Genomic DNA, 23377 nt, shown 5'->3' with positions numbered 1-23377 from the left:
CTCTCTCTGTCACTCTGCAGAGGAACAACATATGACATTCATCTCGGCTTTTGACAGAATTAATTTGAATGCAAATGTCGCTGTGACGAAAGGAACCTCCACCAGCTCGTTTGGAAAATCTAAACTTATAATAAAATTGCTCTGTGATTCTGCCCTCCCTCCTTCCCTCCCTCCTTCCCTCCCTCCCCATGCCCTCCCCCATTGCTGATTATTACGTGTGGCGCACGGTCGGTGATGGGCGGGGGGGGGGGTTGTATCACAGGATTTATACCTCCTCATCTACAGCCATTAACATCCCAGGTACATAATGAAGCCAGCTTGCCACTCAATAGCTTAAGTCAATGATTGGATCAATAAGCGCGCAGGCTTCATTCGTAATTTTCCGTCGTAGCCGTAAGGAATGTTTAGGTTGTGACTTATGGATCCCCAGAGGAAGTTGGTGGGGGGGGGGGGGTTAATGACAGGGTGCTTTGCTGCGCTCTCAGCTGTAAAGGATTTGTATAGGTAAGGTGTTTAACCCTCGGGCAAAATCAACTAAACAAATGACCCCTGGACCCTCATGACATCATTTATTATCATAATAAGTTATGTGTTACTTTCTGTTGTGTTCAGTGCAATCATTTCCTTCCGAATATGAAATCCTTCACAGGTCAAGAGGTGTCTAACAGCTAATCAAACCAATGTATTTCTACATGAGTCTGATATGTAACCTTTGCACACAATCAGTTTAAGGATGTTGGTGTCGAGACGGGCCGTTTGATCTCATCTCCCAACAGGAGGGAAGAGGAAGAGCCTGACTGTCCTCGACTGTTGTGCTGACTTACTATGAGCTATGTTCGGAACTGATCGTCTTCTTTACTTCATATTCTGTCACATTTATAAATAGTGTTTCATAGGAACAGATATGGAATCGACTTCATCTAATAACTGACTTGTGGCTGGAGTAAGCCCTTATGTTAACCACCCCTTCCTCCCTATTAAACCTCCACTCCTGTCCAAACCCCGCTAAACCTCCACCACCAACCCCGCTAAACCTCCACCACCAACCCCGCTAAACCTCCACCACCAACCCCGCTAAACCTCCACCACCAACCCCGCTAAACCTCCACCACCAACCCCGCTAAACCTCCACCACCACCCCGCTAAACCTCCACCACCAACCCCGCTAAACCTCCACCACCAACCCCGCTAAACCTCCACCACCACCCCGCTAAACCTCCACCACCACCCCGCTAAACCTCCACCACCAACCCGCTAAACCTCCACCACCAACCCCGCTAAACCTCCACCACCACCCCGCTAAACCTCCACCACCACCCCGCTAAACCTCCACCACCACCCCGCTAAACCTCCACCACCACCCCGCTAAACCTCCACCACCACCCCGCTAAACCTCCACCACCACCCCGCTAAACCTCCACCACCAACCCGCTAAACCTCCACCACCACCCCGCTAAACCTCCACCACCAACCAACCACCACCCAATTGATTTTTCTAACGGCGCTGGCCACCTCAAAGAAAGGCCAGCGCCGGCTTATCCCTAGAATCATAGATCAGCCTGCATTAAGACAACACCTCTGAGAGCCCCTGCTTTAGATCATCCCACCCATCAACACACACACACACACACACACGCTCTAAGACACACGCACACACACGTAGACGCGCACGCACACGCACGCACGCACATGCACGGACGCACATACCCTGAGACACACACACACATTCTTAGACACACGCACACACCCTTAGACACACACACACACACACACACACACACACACACACACACACACACACACACACACACACACACACACACACACACACACACACACACACACACACACGTACAGTATATGCACACAAATACCTACATAGAGACATTATCTCACACATACACACCCACTTTTGCACAGATGTGAGCACACACACATTCCTTGAGTCTGTAACATACAGCCCCCTTCAACCTCGTGTGATGCTTCATTCCGTGTATTTTTTTTTCCTTCCTCCATTTGCCTACGTCATTGCTGTGAAGGCGGTCGCTCTCGCTTTTTTATAGTCCTCCTTTCTTTATTTCTATTGCGTCTCGGGATAAAAAGGGTTTAAAAGATTTACCCGTCTTTTCAATCATTCCACCCCCACCACCTCCAACAGCGACCTCACCATAGCCCCCTCCCCCCCCAAACACACACACACACACACACACACACACACACACACACACACACACAGTCTCTTCCCTACCAGTATCCGGGGGGTCCTGAAAGGGGGGGCGTGTGAATGAGTCAGGACGGATGCTGCATATCGTCTGCCTTCTCCCCGTCTCTCTCTATAGATGGAGGTATAGGGGAGGCTCATCATATGTTTGAGTATCCGGTGTGCGTCTCAGTGTTCTCTGTGGGCCCTTTCGAAGACAGGAATAGCACCATCAAGAGTGTGTGTGCGTGTGTGTGTCTCTGCTTGTGCACATGCAACTGCCGCCACAGCAATTATGGGATGAATGCTTTTATTCTGTGTGTAGCCGTGAGCAGAGATTGTGGTGAATAGCTTAACTGATTATTGAGGAGTGTGTGTGTGTGTGTGTGTGAGTGTGGGTAGAGAGCAGGAGCACTCATTAGCTACACATAAGAACAGACATTAGGAGGCTTTATGATAAACATAGTCACTCAACGTACCGCCTGTCAATGTTTTAGACAGCATATCAAGCCTTCCATGGTTGAACCCCTGGTTAAATCAATCAATGGTAAGCCCTTTTAATAATATCTACAGACTCACTGAGCGACAGCTATTGATTTTCCTTCAATGTTCAGAATATGGCTATATATTTATAAAATGAGGGGGAGAGTGAGAGAGAACGGGGGGCCTTTGACACCCCCCTTGCAAGCCATATGCAATCGGATTGGATGGTTTGAGTGCAGAGAATGCGAGCTGGGTGGGATGTGTGTGTGTGTGTGTGTTGAAAGGTGAGGGCCTCTACAATGATGCTAACCGATGGTAACTGCATCAGGTACACGCTGATCCCATTAAGGAAGGATTGCACTTAGACACACACACTCACACACACACACACACACACACACACACACACACGTAAACTCCTCTCGCATGCACATTTCTCTGCTCACTTCCAGACCAAACTGTCAATCAGGCTGTCCCACAGCGGCCTCGTTTAACACACACCCACACACATAAACACACACACACCACACGAACACACACACACACACACAAACACACCTGCCCTCTAGGGAGAGCAGTGGGCCTGTATTAACAACATAACCCCCCTCCCCACACACATGCGGCCCACCTCTACCACCCCCACCCTCTGTGTTCCTCCCCCCCCCGGCGGTGGAGGGAGCAGGGCTATCGATCTCCACCGCCTCGCGACTCGGCCCCCATCAGAGTCCGCCCCCGGGCAGTGGAGGCAGGAAGGGAGGGGGTGGGGTTAGGTCAGGGGTAGAGGGGCTAGGAAAGAGGAAGTTGTGTGAGGGTCAGGGCTCTTAAGAAGAAGAGATAACAAAGATCACAACAAGACATTAGAGAGACTGGGTCAAGGGGTTGAGTGAGGATGATGGTGATGATGATGTGTGGGGGGGTGTGTGGAGAGAGGAGAGCAATGACATGGTCGATGAGGAACATCCCCATTCACGCGATTTTTCGATCTTTTGATCGATGGCTTAGGTAGACGGGCTTTACCTCTGAGGGTACCAAAGTAAAGGAGCCTGAACATGAACATACAGAACCAGTGAGTCTTGGCTGCTTGTTCTTTCCCTTTAGTCAGTCCGAATGTTTGTGACTGATGATGTTCAGGATGCCCAACTACGCCCTTGTGATGCCCATCAGACCTGGCTACGACTCTGGCTAGACAGGCGGCGATCCTGAGTTCTATTTTGTGAGCGATATTGGAGCTAATATGCACAAATACGTCGTTGTGACTATAGATGAACGCACTGATGTGGAGTTTGAATCCGTTGGTTGCCGCTGCCCAACCACACACGTTCCTCTCTTCCTCCCTTCCTTCCGTTCTTTCTGTCTTTTACGTTATTTCAGTCTTTTGTTCTTTCTTTCCTTCTTTGCTTCTTCCTGTTCACTCACTCCTGCTTCTATTATGCCATGTCACTCTTCCTCTCCCTCCCTCATCCTTTCTTCCTCTCTCTTTCTGTCCTTTCTCCACGGAGGAGGAGGAGGAGGAGGAAGAAGAGGCTTGTTCAACAGCCACAAGGCTTTGCCAGGGCCATCCGGACCAGCTGTGCTCCGGCTTTGTCTCACAAACAGTGATGCACGCATGCTACATGCCCATAATCTATGCATACATACTTACATACAACACATTCACACACGCACATATGGAGATTCAAATAAATAACTCAAAAAAGGACAGCTTCACTACTATACCCACCAAGTGCTCTAAAGATCTCTCGTAAGGTGTCCTCAGCTTCAATGTACTTTACTTTATAATTAAAAACATGACAAGCAGTCAATTCAGTTTTCTATGTTGTCTATTCTTATCCAATGGTTGATAATCACAACTGTCGATTTAAAGACAGAGCTAGCATCCCTGAACTTGCCTAAGGCTAAAGAATCGATTCAGAATTTAGAGAGTGAATCAAACTGTTCTGTTTGTAATCTCAATTTCTGATACCTGGTGTCCAAACATACATCCCAGAGTGTCTTATTCAGTTTGTGCCGAGGCTTATGAGCTTATTAAAATTCTTAACTTAGTTACTCATCATGTAATGAGAATAATAGGGTATTTGATGTGCAATTGATAGCAAATCATAGCAGATATTTCAGTTCCGTGTGTGCCACAATGTTGGAGCAGGCCTTTTCTTTGTTTTTTTAATTTAACTTAAATGGGGTAAATGCTCACTTTCTATCTCTGTCGCTCTTCTCCTCCCTGACCTGGGATCAGCTTTTGTTGCTTGTTTTGTTCCTGAATGCCCTGTCAGAAACAGCTGCTATAGTCTTCAGAGAGCTAACTCAGCACGTTGACGGTGAAGTTTTTTTCAGGCCTTATTTTTTGCTGAATATTAGAAGAGAGCTACAGGGCGGTGCTTCGTGTGTGTGTGTGTGTGTGTGTGTGTGTGTGCGTGTGTGTGTACCATGTGAGGTGTGCATGTGCGTGTACCATGTGAAGTGTGCGTGTGTGTATGAGTGTGTGATAACTTCTGAATTCAGGGCACGTCCACATGCCAGGCTGCGTTTAAGAACAGTAAAGTTTGCCGTATAAAATGGAATGTAAATCTGACCACCGAGCAGAATAAGAATGTTGCCCGGCTCCCAGTATTGATGATGAGCTTGCATTTTTAGCACCCAACCCTCGCCCCCGGCCATCAATCCAACCAAACACGCACACACACACACACACGCGCACACCCACACACGCACACACACACGCACACACAGAGATCAGAGGTTTAGGAGCAGTTGAACATCATCAGCATACCAGTCAACCCATTGGTAGCGTGCACATCAAAGGGATCAGAGTAAACCTTCCGACGCCGCAACGCTCCGCCCTCGTATCTCTGAGTGATCGCCGAACAACTCTCCAGAATTGAATTTGAGGAAGTTATGACTTCCCCCGCTCTCTCTGATGTCAGGAAGCATGTGATGTGATGGTGAGTCGCATTTGACTAAACTACTTGAAGTCCAGGCCGAGGAAACGGTAACGAGCGAGGACGTAGATGGCGGTTGGGCTAACCCGTACGCGGGAACCGTTTATTGACGTCGTTCCAGGCCTGGGCTGCCTTGGCTACAATTAAAGAGTAGCTTAAGGCTAAAGTCGTTACGCATCTTCAAAATTTGCTTTTAAATTGACAAACATCATTTGTGTTGTTCATGGCGCCATTCAATCGGGATCCACAAAGGATTTTTCTGCCGTCCATATTTCTTTCCGAAATAAGGACACATGGGGCACAGCGGAAGTGGGGGGGGGGGGGGGGGGGCTCAGGCTATCCCTGAGCAAGGCACCCCTGTTGCTTGACACGCACCGATTCACTGCACCAATTGTTGTGTGGGATTGAATGCAAGGCATAAACATTAAAGCACTGAGGTGGCTAAACACTTGGAGTTTGTGTACCACTCGCCCCAGTTATTACACACGTCTCCTTTGCAATCTCATAGACCCAGTTTTTCTTTTACCTCAGTTACTTCGGTACCTTGCTTGCTGTCTCTCCCACTTTGCTTCTTGCCGTGTCTAAGCGCCTGTACTGGCTGTAGTTCTCTGGCTATTCTTCCACAGTTGCCTTTGTGTGATACACTTGCATGGCCTTTATACTAGAAATAGGTATGAACACATTGCTGCTAGAGAAATTGTCTTATTTAAATATTTTTCCGAAGGATTATTAAGAAATTAGATCAAGAGAGTGCTCTCTCTCTCTCTCTCGTTCTCGTTCTCGTTTTTTATCTCTCGTTCTCGTTCTCATCTCTCCTCTCTCTTTTTCTCTCTCTCGTTCTCTCTCTCTCTCTCTCTCTCTCTCTCTCTCTCTCTCTCTCTCTCTCTCTCTCTCTCTCTCTCTCTCTCTCTCTCTCTCTCTCTCTCTCTCTCTCTCTCCCCCCCAGTTTGTCTTCCCAGCTGTTAGTAGTGAGACAAGTGGAAGATAATTTGGGGGTTAGGTCACAGCGGGCCTGTTGGGTAGAGAGATTAATCATTACCAGGCACTGTACTACCAGCTCACCTGCCTGATGCTATTGCTGCTACTGTACTGCTTTTCCCTGGGACGGGGCGGGCGTGCGAGGTAGAGAGACAGTGGGATAGAGAGAATAGATGGTTGATAGAAGAAAGGATGCAGGCAAAAAAAAGAATGGAGAGAGAGTGAGCGAATAGATTGCTGTATAGAGGGGTGTGAAGCCAAAGAATGATGGAAGGAGATAGAGTGAGGAGAAAATAAACTAGTACAAAGAGACGAGAGTGGGGAAGGGCTGAATAACAAATCAAATTGAGGGCAATCCTTACCCCTTGGCCAATTACTAAGTGAGTTGGGATGGGGTTACGCAGGGCTAAACACTGCTTCTGAGGATAGCTCTGCTGTATTATCTGCTGGCCAAGCAGGTGAGCTGCTGGAGCTAGCGAGCGGTTGCAGAAGCTTTGACTCCCTGGGTTGCTAACCCGTGCCCTGATTGAGAATAGACTCACATGAAGACAGTGAACTAGAGGGAGGCTGGCAAAGTGAGTCTAAAAATAGGGCTCATTCTGACCCTCAAACATCATTGAGTGTTCCAAGAAATCTCAGGAAAAGGGATGAAACTGGTCATTTTCTTGGCCATGTGTCTAGAAAATTGGGATTGCAACGCGGTGTTGTTTATTCCCCCCATATTTGGATTTTGCCAACTCACCATCCGGAGGGATTAGTGATTACAGAAGAATTAGATTCCATATGAAATTAAAAACTGCGAACATTTGTTTCTGGTGTCCAATTGCTTTGCTTTTAACCAGTAGTATTTGGTCAAACAAACGGAAACAAAATGTGTAGAACTGTTGACTGTTCTACTTGTGTTGCCACCTCAAATATAGGCCAACAAACCAACCTCCAGCACGTGTTCATATTCAGAGGGCTCTGGCTATAGTCTTTGATGCGCTGCCCTGTCCCTCTCAACACACCTCATCAGATGGAGAGCTTCTGTCAAATGCCACTTCAGTCTGAATCTGTGAGAGCCGTCAGACTGGTGGGGGTGGTGGGGCGCGGTTAAAAAAGGGACTTAAAAGAGAGTTCTCAACAGCATCTGCCAAATCGCAAAAACAGAACCTCCTGCCAATCACGTCTTCTTACTGGCAGATGAGCAAACTCGGCAGGATGTCACCCTCGCATGCGCAGACGCTGCGGCTCAGAGTGCTCGGGTGGTGGTGATGTGGGTGGAGGAGGCGGTGATGTGCAGTGTAGCACACGGGGCCAGACGGTGAGTGTGGTGGCTGTTACCCCTGTCACTAGGTGGCTCCTGGCTGCTTCTGTCTTTAGGAGAAACTCAAGCCCCTGGTGGTGGCAGGTCAGCTGTCGTCAGAGAGGTCGCGAGGGGGGATGTGGTCCAAACAGCGGGGGTCTCGCTGTTAACAAGGACGGTCGCGCTTTGGATTACAGTTGTACCTTGTTCCCCCGTTGTAGGTACCAACACATTGATGTGTGTGTGTGTATTGATGTGTGTTTGTGTGTGTGTTGGTGCCCACGCATGGATTTGTGTGTGTTTGTGTGTGGGTGCCAACACATGGATGTGTGTATGCGTGTGTGTGTGTGTGTGTGTGTGTATGTTTGTGTGTGGGTGCCCACAGTTGGATGTGTGTTTCTGTGTGTGTGTGTGTGTGTGTGTGTGGGTGCATTGCCCAAACATTGATGTGTATGTGCGTGCATGCAGCCATCTGTTTGCTGTTTTTGCGGTGGTCTTCCAGGCTTATGTGTGCACGAACGGCGGTGGCCTACTTTAACTTTCTGCTCCGTCACTCGAGTACGAGCCGCCCGGCACGATATCTTGTATGCTAACCATTAGCTTCTCTACAGATTGTTATATCACTAGTGCTTTCCCTTAGAGACGTGGACGTAACAAAGAGCGGGACATGACATGTATGAAAGATGGGCAGATGTGTGTGAGACTCACAGGAGGTGGGTAATGACCGCTTTGAGTTCAACGACCCACTGTTATTCCCACCGCATCCGCTGCGGTGCGTTGGCGCTGTGGGTTTCATGGTGGTAGTACTGAGATGGCATGCTACTATTAAGTATCTTTGTAGGAGTTTTGTAGGAGGACAGTGTTTGATCTAGGGGGCCATGGAAGGGGGCGGTGGGGGTGCTCAGGGGTCAAGCTGAAGGGGTCGTTCCGGTGGTTGGGAGCTCATTGGACGGGACTGAGGAAGGGAATGATAAGGATCACATCGTTGATCCATTAGCTGGAGGGGGGGGGTTCGGGGGGAGGGGGTTTGGGCGGCAAACCGACACAAGGAGAGTTGTGTGGACATGGTCAGACACAAATTTAGAAAGTCATTATCTGACATTACTTTGACACACTGAGGACTCTGGAAAAACACGGGTAAGACCCTTGAGTTTTACCCCTGCAGTAATTGAAGCGATGGGTTAAGTCCTGTTCAGAGCTTTTCTAATTCCACTAATCACTAGGCCCTTTGAAATACACCTCTCTTATGTGTGTGGGTGCACAGATTGTTCCATAGACACAGCCCTGGGTTCATATTCCTCCAATGGGATATAACCCAATAAGATAAGCAGTGTACACCTTTTGGATGTCTACTTATACCTCTGCTGTTCATTACCTTTATATGCAGAGGTTGCTATCAGGGATAATTAAATCAGGTATGTCTCGTTCTGTTAAATTGTTACAATAAGGCAGGATTCCCTGTATGTCATGCAGTGCTTAGAGGCTGTAGTCTTACTGTTTATACCAGTTATTAAGCCATTGGACCATCACTATACTAGAACGGATTATCAAGTAACCTACTTTTCTGTTGCATCTACTAAAACTAAAAACAAAAATTAGTTGTAATAGTTTATCTTATTTTATAAGGGGTGTAATGAACTTCTGATTTATTTATGTGCACATACATTTTTATATAACTAAATTGCAAGCATTCGCAATTGCGTAATTGCAAAAGACAAAATCCTGATTCTTCAGGCGGCTTGAACCAAGTAGGCTAACTCTGCAGGGGAACCACAAGGCCCCCTACTGGGTCCCAGGAGGCTAGATTTGGTCACATGCTGAATTGAAGTGCTCCGCACGCGCTGACGGGACGACTATCGCTTTGAAAATTGAATGAAGACCTTTTCTAATGTGCTGATGTCTGTTAGAAACTGGCCTGGCCCTGTCACAGCCCTGTCCGTCCCGGCCCTGACCCCGTCTATCCCGGTCCTGTCCCCGGTCCTGTCCCCGGTCCTGTCCCCGGTCCTGTCCCCGGTCCTGTCCCCGGTCCTGTCCCCGGTCCTGTCCCCGGTCCTGTCCCAGCCCTGTCCAAGCCCTGTTAGTTTCCTTTGTTTCCTAGACTGCCTGATGCTTACATTTATTTATTTTTTGGTTGCATTTTTCTCTTTTCTTTTAATGTGCATTGTAGCACTTTGAGATCATTGAATTGATATAAAGTGCGTTATAAATAAAATGTATTATTATTATTATTATTACATCCAAGACTAATACGTTTATTAAAAAATAGCAAATACATTTTCAGTAACATTTTATGACACCACCAAGTCGTAACACATTCAAACCAAGAGCAAAGCTACCAGTTCATACTTACCGGTGTGTTTATAAATAACGGTGTTGCCAAATATATGTGCAATCAGTAACAGATGCATGGATACTGTTTGCTGTGCTGACTAAAGCCTGCATACTAACAAGGCGATTAAGAATTGGCATTTTCTATTCTATCTTTGTTTCTAGATTTGATTCGATATGCTGAGGAAAACGGCTCCACCTGAGTTTCACACGGAAGGTCGCCTGCTCACTCACTCCCTCCATCGTCTCTCCCTCTCTCTGTACATCTGCCTCTGCCGTCAGCCTCTCCTCAGCACCATCAACAGCCCCACCACGTCCTTCATATCCCTGGGCTAGGCCCGCTGTGAACCCCCCCCTGGGCGTGTTAATAGAGGCCAGCCCAACGCACTTCCTCTGTTGTCCATCCTGGCTGTGGAATGTGGCCTTTGCACTCACATACACCCACGCACGCACACACGCTCGCACACACACATGCCTACACACACACACACACCTACACGCACACAAACGCACACACACACACGCAGACATGCATGAGCGCACTGAAGAGCCGGTCTCGGCGATGTCGCTCATCTTTTTCAGCTGAGCATATTTCAGCCATTGACATTTCAGCTTGTTTATCTCGAGAGTATCTGTTCTATTCTCGTCGCCTCTCTCTAAACATGTTGTTTAGGAGCCGTGTGACAGCTGAGCCCTGGTAACCGGGTGCGGGTGTGTATCTCAGGCGGGGTGAAATGTGAACGTGTGTGTGTGTGTGTGTGTGTGCGTGTATGTTATGGAGTGTCCCTGTCGTGCTTTACACTCAGGCGGGGGGGCTGCGGGGACGAGGTGTCACCCCCCGCGTGGCCTGGCGGGGGGGAGGTGGCGGTCGCTGTGGGATGGGGTACCATGTTGGCGTCGGCACTCGAGTGGCGATGAGGTTCGGGAAATGTCACGGCGCGCAGGGACGACGCTCCATGCATGAAACTGGTCAACGCGATGACGCGCGGCAGCCCAGCAGTGGGTCCGGTCGCTTCGCCGAGAGAAAGGCTCTCGCAGCACGAGGGACCCGTTCACAGGTGTCCTCCCTCTCTCTCTAAATGTAGGCGCGTGTCACGCAAAAGCAGCAGCGCCACGAATGAAATGAGGATGGAACAGCAGGGAATATTGAATATTGTACAGCGGCGGCCTCACAATGAGCACCTGTTCACCAGCGCCTTGAAATGTTCGTAAGTGGTGGAAAAAAAACATTAATATTGACACTCTGCTTAATTGCCGACCCGCAGCATTGACCGGTTCATGACTCTGAGGCTGGTGGTGTGTTTCCAGGAGCTGCTGCATGGCTTAATGGGCAGGAGGACCGCGCTGCTTTCATCTGCATTACAAGCATGAAAGGCAGACTGTGTGTGGTGGCTGTGGCTTCAGATAAAAAGCAAGTGTGTTGCCCTTCACGTACATATCACAGGGTGGTGCGTGATAAGTCTCAAACATGTGTGTGTCTGTGTGTATCTGCGCACGTGCGTGTATGAGAATGTGTGTTTGTGCTTGTGTGGGTGGCCAGCGCGTGTGTGCGTGTGTGTGTGTGCGTGTGTGTGTGTGTCTGTGTGTGGGGTGTTTGGTGTGTGTGTGTGTCCCAGCCCACCAAGTGAAGCTGTGCCAGAGGCTCATTGCGCCAGAGCGTCACGGGCATCTGTTTGAATCTGAAATAAAAGTTAGCAAAAAAGCACATGAATAAAAGAGAAACTGCATGAATAAAAACACAGGCCTGTGATGCTAATTTGTGTGCGTGTGTGAATGTGTGTATGTGTGTGTGTGTGTTCAGTGCATGTTCCCAATACATAGCACAAGATGTCATGATGGTAGGAAGCTCAAATAGAAAGTCAGGGAACTCACACGCTAACATGCGCATACAGAGTATCGGAAACATTCACCCTCACACACATATTCCCACATCTCTAGATGTCCGGGCTCTCGGAGGTGTTGGTTTCCTCATGCATTAATCAACGACCGTTTGCTCCGAGAAGGAGGAGGTAGAGCCTCCGTTTCAAGTGAACCTGCCTGCCTGATCGACCGCCCACTAGCACCGCGAGCACTGCCCAGGGTGACTTTATCAATTAGGACTTGACGCACAGACACGCACACACACACACGCGCACACACACAAACGCACGCACACACTTACACATCCACAGCTTCCGCCCTTGTTTTTTTCCCTCCTTCTCCATTACCTTCCACCCCTCCCTGTTCTGTTTCTCTTGCTCTCTCTCTCTCCCGCTGTCTCACTACCTTTCAGTATTCTTCTAAATGCTCCTTTCATTCTTTTGTGTCAACCTGTCTTCCGTGGGTTTTTAACCTCTCATTTCTTCCCATCGATTTCTCTCTCTACCTTCTGACGGTTGTCTTTTCCATTCCTCACATCTCGCTCGTCCTGTCTTTTAACATTTTATTGATCTTCATGTTGTCTTCTGCTGCTTCTGTCCTGACTAGAGATGCTCCTCTACTCCACATCCCCCCCCCCCCTGTTTCCCAATGTACCCAGCAGGAAACCTCCCTCTCCCATTACCTCAAGGAAAGGAAAGCAAGCCGCGAAACCTTTCAACAGTTTTCTTGAAAGTAGAACGTCCCCGATATTGGAACGGACAGCAGATATATTACTGACCATCTGTGCCGTAGCCTACCACGGTTGTCTGCAAGTGTGTCCAAGCTCTCACTGAAAGCTGTCCTGTTTGCGTTGGTTAGCAGAATCCTTCTTAATAGTGCGTCTTTTCACCATGTTTATTTTCTGTCTGTATTGTCTTTCTGACACAGCAATCTAATTGAATGTCACTTTGAAGAAACCTAATGTTATTCCTCACCTTGTACAATTATTTCAACATTGCAAATGACTCACCTACAATATTGTTAAATGATTCCCCTTCTGCATATTTTTCCCCCACCTAATATATTTCAATCTATTGGTTATCCTACATCTGAAATTGAATCAAGGTAACTTCCCCTGCCTCTGAATTAATGCTGTAAGGACGTTAACCCGACCATGCTTACTGGCAGGTTTAACATTTCAACCAGTAATATCATAACGTGTTTCCCCTCATAGAACGGCATCAGACTCGCTGGCTGGCATGTCTCTTCACTTCCATCATCCAATTAAACCCTGCAGAATCAAATCACATGTTACTGCTACATCTTGTCCCGTGCTAATTACATAGTTTAATAGAAAAGAGGTAGATTGTAGATGGTCACAAACTGTTATCACTTGTTATGCAAAATAGTATCCGTCCCCTACACAGAAAATAGTTAGGAAAAACATAGCCTTTTGTTTTTATAACAAAACAAATTAAAATAATGTGTTTGCTGCCTCTGTGGTCTTCATGTCCTTACAGTGGAGACATACAAGACTATGAGGTGTTCCCCTGCCGTGTATCTACCTGAACCGCCCAGGGGAAATGTGGGAGCTCCTCACATGTCTCCCATACTGGATTCAGAGAGCGGTGTGTTTACATCGCGAGGCGAGAGGTTTAGGAGATGGTGGTAAGACAGAGGTCTTCACACGGTGGCAGCAGTGGAACCACTCCCGCACACGTGGGAGCCCAGACTCCTCCGCTGCGCTCGCAGGCGTCTTGCAAAATGGATGTAACTGCAGGCAGTAGCTTGTTAGCATGCCAGCAGGGAGTTAGCGAAGGCTGCCAGTCAGCCAATCGCCGGTCGCTTTGAGGTTTGCCTCGGGGCTTCTGGGGGTGGGGGGGTATACATGGCATAACTGAGTCAGAAAAAAGGTCCCCTTGTAAACTCTTCAGTATAGGGACAGAGCTCTGCATGGGAGGAGCGAAGTGCATGCATATCAAAACAAACACGCCTACAAACCAAAAGAAGGGACAACTCTTGTTACTTATTCTCGCGGAAACCTTCTCAGTGCCTAAAGTATCCTGAACTAACCACACACGATGCAATGACAACACCATTGTTGTGGGGTCGTCATAACGATCAGCAATATTCACAGCCAACAGCATGTGATACTTGCGATCAAGGTGGTTCAGTGGCAATAGATCCGATTGTATTTGTCACCACTTAACCTTCTGGTCGGATGATCTTGTCGTCCACTCGTCCAGGAGATTGTTCTACTGTAGAAACACAGTTTAGTAGAGGCGGCGATGCGTCTTGGCAGGATATCTGAGTCCGAAGATGAGGCAATGGCAAGCAATCAAAGCCTAGTTCTGTTTATGAGCAGATTTGTCTTTTTGTCTTCTGCCTCCTCGATGTGTCCCTAAAGACTTGCTGTACAAGCCAATGTTGACACACGCATACAATTAATTTGCATGGTAATGTATAGGGGGTCAGGCTCGTGCTTATGGGCGTATGTTATTGTGTGCGTTACAAAATAAGTGTGTGTGTGCAAACTTGTGTGTGTGTGTTCTTTCTTTGGTCATGGCAGCTTAGGCTGTGTGTGCTGTGGGCCTCTAATCCAGTGTTCAGCAATGAGCCCTCCAGCTGTTGTGGGCTACGGAGACCAGTGCCTCAAGGAGGCTTACAGATGATAAGATGTTCCTCCCATCCACCTCCCACTAAGATACTTTCCCCTCTTTTCCTCCTCTTTTTCGATCTTACTTTCTTTATTGCTTTTCCCCCCCCTCGTCCTTGCTCTCATCATCTTTGATTCCTGTGTGTAGCTTCCTCCCATCCTCACTTCCTCTCCCCCCTCCCGTCTATATGTTGTAATCCACCGCTCTGGCGGTCCGTATGGATTTAACAATACATAGCAGTGGTAATCGCAGGCTGCTCTTACTGTCCCAGGTCTTGCTCAGGGTCCTGACCCGGTATTAACAACTTCCTCCCGATAGTGCTGTAATCCTCCAATGGGGGTCACAGATTGATGTTGTGCAAGGGAACACGCTGGAATGACGAGAAACAAATTTGTATTGCAGATTAACGTGCTGATCTAACCGTTTGTTTGTTTTCGTTGGCGAACTCAAATGGTATGTCTTTAAGCCGAGGTGGGAGTCAATACAATGGGTGCTGTGTGTGTGTGTGTGTGTGTGTGTGTGTGTGTGTGTGTGTGTGTGTGTGTGTGTGTGTGTGTGTGTGTGTGTGTGTGTGTGTGTGTGTGTGTGTGTGTGTGTGTGTGTGTTCATGGCTGATGCACAATGGGGAGACAGTTAGAAGTATAAGGCAACACTGTGGCTTCCTTTGGAGCCCCTTGTTTAAGCATGTGGGTCTGTGTTCAACCTAATTTACTTAAGGGATGTGCGATGATGTTCTTTGTGTTTGTGCATCACAACCCTCTGTCGCAATGAATGAGCGTCTTCTCCTTTGTGCCGTGCAGTGAAGTACAGGCGTTTGATGAAGCACACGATAATAATAATATCAATAACTAAAAGAGAGACATCTAGCATCATCTCTGTAGACACAGACAGATCTGTTCACGCCACTTGCTAATGCAAAGTGTGTAGTAACGTTTTACGATTATGTCATTGCCCATCGTATTAAGCACTGCTCAGAGCGCTTATAATAATAACGACCATGAACAGAGCCGTGTCACCGACCATCTTTGGTCAGCTAGTGTGTGTCTGAGCAGCAGGGTAAGTCAGTCAGCGAGCAGAGAGAGACATGGTCGTGGAGTGTGTGTGCGCGCAAGTGCCCATGTGTGTAGTCTGCCAGCAGACGCTAGGCGTCAGGAGGCCAGCCGGCTACTGACAGACCGAGGGGAAGCAGAAGGCCTCCTGTCAGCTGCAATATGATGGGTTAGCGTTGCAGATTCAAAGGCCAACGCGACACACGCACACACACACGCGCACGCACGCACACGCACACACACACACACACACACACACACACACATGTACACGCACACAAACACACATAGGTTGAATCAGAAGTGCACCTCCATCGAAACAAGGGACGTATCATCGATCATGCAAAATACACTGTCTGACACATTTTTGGGGTAGTAATTGGAGATAAATGTTTGATGAACGGGTTCAGGGGCAGGAGCGGTGGTTGACGATATGATGGGGATGTGATGTCTGTCTTGCTATCTGTCAGTGACCGCAAGCCGTCCACATGGGGCCTCGCTCATACCGTGGGCTCATGTCAGGGATGGTCATCATGTCAGATTAGCGTAACAAGGAGTATTCACAGGACGCCATCAATTACACACACAATTGAATCACGAGCCAGGCTTAGATACGATGGCTTCCTATCACGGGGGGGGGCGGGGGGGGGGGGGGTAAAACCTGAATGAATGTTTACGGGAGTGCGGTGCGGTGTGGGGGGTTGAGGAGGGGGAGATTTAACTGGATTTGTGCTTGGATTTGTGGATTTGTAATGTCCTTAGCGATCGCCAGATATAGTATGATGTTTGTCATTATGCGTGATTGACGATACCAGACGACCTTTTGTTTTTTTTTGTCAGCTCAGTAGAGTTTGGAGTTCGGATGTCTGTCTCGTTTGGGGGGGGGGGGGGTGGGGGGGGCTGTGCGATGTGCAAGGCTTTGTGGGTTTGAAAGACAGCGATATGTCTCCATCCTTGTGTCTACTTGCATCCTTGCGCCGTGTCAACAAAGGCTTCGTGATTGTACAAAAAAGTAGGATGTGGTGTGGTGTATACACGCATGCTAAATACTCTTCATCATATTGCAAGGAAAAAACGGCGGAAAACACAAATAGTTTTTCCCCTTGTCACTTGCACTTGCAAGTCGTAGTCCCGTGGGAGTGCTCGAATGACATCCTGCTGTCTCTACTCGTGTCTTTCACGCGTCTCTTCATCTCCCATCCTTTCCCTGTTTGAGTGCGGGGTTGTCTTCACTCAGACGTATGTCACACTCACACAATACGCCGCCACGGCCCGCTGCATGGGCGTGGGTTTCTGTGTAGAATCCCGACCATATCAATAATTAACAACGATAAATAAGTGACAGTGATTGCCTCAACAACAATGTATCTCTCTCTCTCTTCCTATCTCTCGCTCTGTCTCTCGCACTGTTTCTGTGAATGTCTCTCTGTTTCTGTCTGTCTTTCCGTCTCTGTCTGTGTCTCTCGCTTTCTGTCTCTGTATCTCTCTCTCTCTCTGATTCTGTGTCTCTCTCTCTCTCTCTCTCTCTCTCTCACTCTCACTCTCACTCTCTCTTTTCTGATTCTGTGTCTGTCTCTGTCTCTTGGCCCTGACCCCCCCTCTGACCCTCCCTCTGCCTCTGTGTCCGTCTCTGTCTCTCACTCTGCCTATCTCTGTCATTCTGTCTCTCTCTCTCTCCCTCCGCCTCTGTCTCTGTCTCTCGGCCCTGGTCCCCCCCTCTGACCCTCCCTCTGCCTCTGTCTCCTGCAGTGTGTGTGCGGGCGCTGGACGTCACCGTGTCCCAGAGCAGCATCCAGGTGGCGCGGGGCCAGGCGGCCGTGCTGCCCTGCTCCTTCACCACCAGCGCCGCCCTCAACAACCTCAACATCATCTGGATGGTCATCCCGCTGTCCAACGCCAACCAACCTGAGCAGGTACACCGCTGCAGCGCGCTGAACCACAGTGTGGTGCACACTGTACCACTAACCAAGATGCCAGAGAACGCCAGGCCCAATGTGTCATCAATGGGCGTTTGATAGGGCTGAACGATTACTGTAATAGAATTCTAATTGATATTGCGATTTAATAGAACACGATTTGTAATTCGCGCACATTTTGGGGGAATTGTTAGTGTTACTGACGGGAGATCCGAAAGATTTGTGTTTTTCTTTTACGATTCTATCGTTAAATAAAGATGTTATATCAATTCATGCATCAATTCATCTCAACACATAGGCCTGGCCTAAAGGAAATAGCATTTTGTGTTGACTGCTTCCAATGTTGTGTTGTCATACTATAGAATGATTTATTGCTTGTTAAGTGAATAATTAAGAACTTATGGAACTTTAAAAAGAAGAAACACATCCTAAATCGCAATCGCAATATTGGTCGAAATAATCGCAATTAAATGATTTCCCAAAATCGTTCAGCCCTAGCGTTTGATTGGGCTGTGAATAACCTGAGCGATAATAACAAAGTGTGTTGTTGGTGGATTCTAAACAATGGGGGTGTTGAGAGATCTCGTTAAAGAAAAATGTGAAATGTCAACTTAATGTCATTAATATTGATGGACAGGGTAAGTTTTTAATCTCCCAAAGTCAACATACAGAGAAAGGGTAGGCTGGCTGTAGCCGTTGATTGGTTACGTTTAGCGATGCAGAATTAATTAACAGTCAGGGTGATACATTAGAAACGGAGTTAGAGACAGAATGGCACTTAACCTTCAACATTCAGCCCAGAGTCAACATCGCTTATGGACTCTCAGATCGATCACCTGCCATGTAAATGTCAGTTCACAGCCACCTCATAGTTAAGATATGAATTGAATGAAGTATTAAACTGGTGATTTATTAAAACCTACCAGCCATTGTCACACAAAGAAGTTCCTGATATTAGGGCTGCTCGAATATGACAAAAAAATCATAATCACGATTATTCTGTTCAATATTGAAATCACGATTATTCAAACCATTATTCTTCAGTTTGAAAACATGATGCATTTATTCTGCATTTCTCTCAAAAAAACTCTTTGTAACTGAGGACAAATTTTCTCTAAAAAAAACAACCACATTTTCCAATCTAAAATCTTGATCAATTGCACAGCCGCCCTGCCTCATTTGTGTCCATGTTTTGGCCACCACGCAGCGAGAGCTGTTTCCACACTATTTAGACCAGTACTGAGTCTCCACTTGTTCCTTGTTTATCCGAACCAACGCTTCATGTATACAAATACATACCGGATGGTCATACTGCCGTCCCACATCAACATCACAGCGTAAACAGGTACACCTGGTCTCGTATTTGCGAGAAACCCTTTCCTGTGTAGTGTATCTAGAGTTGTCTAGAGTAGTGGAGTAGGCTGTGTGTGCTCTGTATGTAGAAAGCGTTTTTCTATCTGCGAACCCGCTGTGCCGTGTGTGTGTTTTGGTGTTGTTGGTGGCTGCTGGTCGGGTAAATTCGTCCCTCAAAGCAACATTTTTTAAATGTATTACTGGAGAGAATATCCTTCTAATACGGTGTGAACTGATTTGAGTCGTTTGTCTGCGGTGAAACAGGGGAGGTGAAAGGTCGGTGCACAGCTGTACCTGTGCCGCCTGAATCTCGCGTTACCGTCGCTGGATTCAGATATTCCCATTTTTACCATTTTTACCAACAATGGAGGACCGCTTTTAGCAATGCCATCTGCTACTCCTCAACCGCACTTGATGGCGCACTCACACACACAAGCACACACCCACACACGCAGACAAACTTTTTGTTAGCTTTTGTTCGTTTTTGTATTCATGTGTCGAGTTGTCAAGGTTTTTGACTTCCACGTTGCTGTCTGTCTGACTGTCTGTCTCACTGTCCTTTATTCTGTGTGTGTGTGTGTGTGTGTGTGTGTGTGTGTGTGTGTGTGTGTGTGTGTGTGTGTGTGTGTGTGTGTGTGTGTGTGTGTGTGTGTGTGTGTGTGTGTGTGTGTGTGTGTGTGTCCATGCGTTGAGTTGTTTTAACATGCAGCTGCAGGCCCTACAAGCTCACCTGCCTCCCATCACTTTGAACCCCGACGCCGGTCGCCCGTCCACATAATACAATCATCTTCTGCACTAATTACCCCCCGCCCACGATGGGCGCTTTGGCGCAGCTGTTATCAGCACACGCACACACACACACGTACATGCACAAACACACACACACACACATGTAAACGCACACACACAAATTAGCAGCAAATGGCGAATATAACCCTTATTATAGTGAAGCAATTTATTCAGGGCTTTAACATACAGTCCGACCTGTGTATGGCGTAGAGTTAGATATATGCTAGGCTTTGCAGGCGGGCGCGTTGGACTGGATTTCAGTACATGGGATGGTTGTGAAAACAAAATGCATGAGCACATTCACACGTCCACAAACTTCACACTCTCTCATTACATAGTGATGTGGAAAGATGAAGGAAACGAGTCCGGTAATGGATGAACACACTCGTACGTGTACGCATGCAAGCGTACAGACACACACACACACACACACACACACATACACACATGCACACACACACACACACACACACACACACATAGAGTCAAAAACATAAGCTCTGTGAATATGAATGCGAGCTGCATGACCAGAACGTACACTTAGCCCGCGACGGACGCACGCGACTGTGAAATGCTAGCCGGGTCTTTTCGAAGTGGTGCATATCCGTCGTACCCCCGGTCACATGTAGCATACCATGCCTTCACAGTACAATGCCCTGCACAGGCCTGGCCGCACTTACGCAGACATACCTCCCCCGTCCTTAGGTGTGCTGCTGTACCTTGCAATAGAGACGACAAGAGCGGTCTCAACGCCCGCACGAATGCATGACAGAGCACCGGTTGCTGTTTTGGAAAATAACCAAATGACATGCATGGTATGCAGTGTGCCCATCAATGCTCTGCATAGGGTTGGGACGCCGTCATGATGAAGAACTCTCGTGAGAAATGGAAGGAATATTGTTGGTTTAGTGAACCTGTGTTTGTGCTTCGTGTGTGTGTGTGTGTGTGTGTGTGTGTGTGTGTGTGTGTGTGTGTGTGTGTGTGTGTGTGTGTGTGTGTGTGTGTGTGTGTGTGTGTGTGTTTTTGAAGTGGAGATGTCAGAGGACAAGTCACCGCTGCCACACATTTCACGCTGAAGTCTGGAGCGACTGTACAAGGTCACTTTGGGAGCTGCTGTCACCGGTGATTAGCGCTGATGCTAAAAGCCATGAAGAACGACTGAACACAAGTCCCCACTCTGAAGCAGTGCGCTCCGCACGGGGTCGGCCTTGCGCACCCTAGCTCTGCCTCCTGCATGTAACCCCGAGAAAGTGATGTCGCTGCTCAAAAGTGGTTATACTTTAATTCCCCCATGTTTCGAAGGGCAGTTAGTAGTTTGTAGTAGCGTTCATTGTTGGGCAGGGATGCTGCCCCCCATGTAAGCACCTCTTCAGTTCACTTTCATCAAGCAGAGGACAGTGACCCTATCGGTGAATATGCATGTAAACGCACTTTCTTTTGCAAAGATGGATTTTCTATGGCACGTGTGTGTGCACGTGTGTGTGCACGTGTGTGTGTGTGTGTGTATTATGACTTGATAATATCTGTTGGTCATGGCAAGATCAGATAGCTTGACCTTTGTCCTGTCTGAGCCATAAGGTATTAAATAATCCACACAATCACACACCCCCACACGGCCCGCGCTGCCCACACCCCTCTGGACAGATGGAAGAGGACCCATAGGGCTAAACCGTCGTTGATCCAGCTCCCATTGCAATGCATGCCATCCACTGCGAGTTACGTCCGTTCTGCGAGACTCAAACAGGTGCATAAAGCCGTCTCTTCCTCCCGGTCTATAAAGGGTATTTACGGCCCTTAAAGGGGGTAGTACTCTGTGACATGAAAGCAATACATCAACGCTTAATGGAGGCCTGCTGGATCCAGCGCGGGGAGACGTAACTCCACGCTGGATTGTAACTCACAGGGAGAGCGTTGCCGCGGTGGCTGAGGTGAGTCCATAGTGACCAGCTCTGGTTGGGAGTTTGAGGAGAGGGGCCCATTAGTCTGAGTCTGAGCCCTGGCAGGGCGCGTTGGCGGGCAGGGCGAAGGCAGTGGAGTTGCTGTAGAGGCCTGCTGTTAAGCTGTAATGGGCAACATCTGTCGTTGTGTTGTAGATGATCAGGTCCTGATCCTTGGCTGACCCCCCCCCCCCCCCCCCCCCCCCCCCCCCAGCTGCCTGCTGGGTAGGGATGGATCAAACGCCGGCTTCGCTCTCACTCTGATGACCTATATGCCGGTCCCTTGCCTCCTTTCCCCTCTTTCCTTTCCCTCCCGCCCCGTTGGCTCCTCGTCGCCCTGCCTCCTCCTCCTATACCTCTGTGCTCGTCTGCAGGGTCCCTGCAGAGAGATGCCGCTGTGCACCGGTGCAGGTCACACCGCACTACCATCTGTATCGTATCACCGTGGAGGGTCGTAGAAACACATCTGTCGGGGTTTTGCCGCGGCCGCATATGCCGCACGTCGTGATTGCACCTGTTCGGCTCGGCTCTGCGCCGCAGGTTGACGGTGTTGTTAAAACGATAGATCAGTGTTGGATCAGTGTTGCCGTTTCATCACGAGGAAGAGTCGTGCATCATGTCATCTGAATTAAATGAGATAACAAAATAGGACTTGCTCGTTTGCCGATTAGAAATATATGTGATCGTTTGATAGATAATTATAATTTGATGAACTCTTGTTACTTGCATCTGAACATTTTATTTGTCACATTAAATTATTTCACAGTCCCCTGATAAATCGTGACAACACAAACTATCATGGTTCTGAATCCCAGGTTATATCTCTTCTTGTGAAACGTCACCCGGATCCTGAAGCAAACAGGAGCCCGGCATCACGTCCCAGGGGAGGGAGAGGGGAGCCAGGCTAGCAGGCCCAGCCAGCCGGCCCGATGCTCTGCTCCATTGGTTCAGGAGGACAGCGCCCCTGGTGCCTCAGTCCACCCCCTGGTGTCTTATGGGGGGCCAGGAGCGAGGCTGTGTGGGGTATGACTGAGGGAGGGGGGCTGTTCAGATGGAAGATTTTTTTCTGCTCCAGAGTGCTCAGAGACGTTGTGATTTGAGATCACAAATCAATGCAATTATAGGACACCTCGGTGTGCAAGGGCGATATTTCGGGGCATTCAGAGTTCCCTATTTGTCAAATCACACAGCATACGGACAGACCGACAACTTCTGTGCAGCATTTCCATTACGTTATTGTACGCACAGCAGGCAATTTCAAGCAACAAATTGACTTCCTTAAATATGATGAAAAATATATTCTGTTATGTGAAGCTGCCAGGTTCATTTGCATATGCCAGCAGTGATGTGGGAATATTTCATGATAACTGTATGATCTCAATAACACAATCAACGGAGACCTTTAGGAAGCCATCACTGAAATATGAGTTCAGCAAGAATATGCCCAAAAAGTATATATTCCTTCTATGGAAATCGATCTAGAACCTGAGAAATCAGGTTCTAGATTGAGAACCTGATTACACACACAGTGTGTGTGTGTGTGTGTGTGTGTGTGTGTGTGTGTGTGTGTGTGTGTGTGTGTGTGTGTGTGTGTGTGTGTGTGTGTGTGTGTGTGTGTGTGTGTGTG

General features: G+C 48.2%; 1 protein-coding gene across 1 annotated transcript in view; it reads left to right on the top strand.

Annotated features, from left to right (window-relative positions):
* The window catches only part of igsf11 (immunoglobulin superfamily member 11), a 94516-nt gene that overhangs the window by 54453 nt on the left and 16686 nt on the right, over positions 1–23377 (top strand). Inside the window, exon 3 of the mRNA XM_060074332.1 lies at positions 17505–17668. Coding sequence (XP_059930315.1) covers positions 17505–17668 — 164 coding nt within the window. The remainder of the gene's footprint in view (positions 1–17504; positions 17669–23377) is intronic.

The sequence above is a fragment of the Gadus macrocephalus genome, chromosome 16, assembly GCF_031168955.1.
Source record: "Gadus macrocephalus chromosome 16, ASM3116895v1".
Classification (NCBI taxonomy): Eukaryota; Metazoa; Chordata; class Actinopteri; order Gadiformes; family Gadidae; genus Gadus; species Gadus macrocephalus.
Note: the sequence above shows the minus strand (reverse complement) of the source record. Positions and strands in the feature narration are given on the sequence as shown.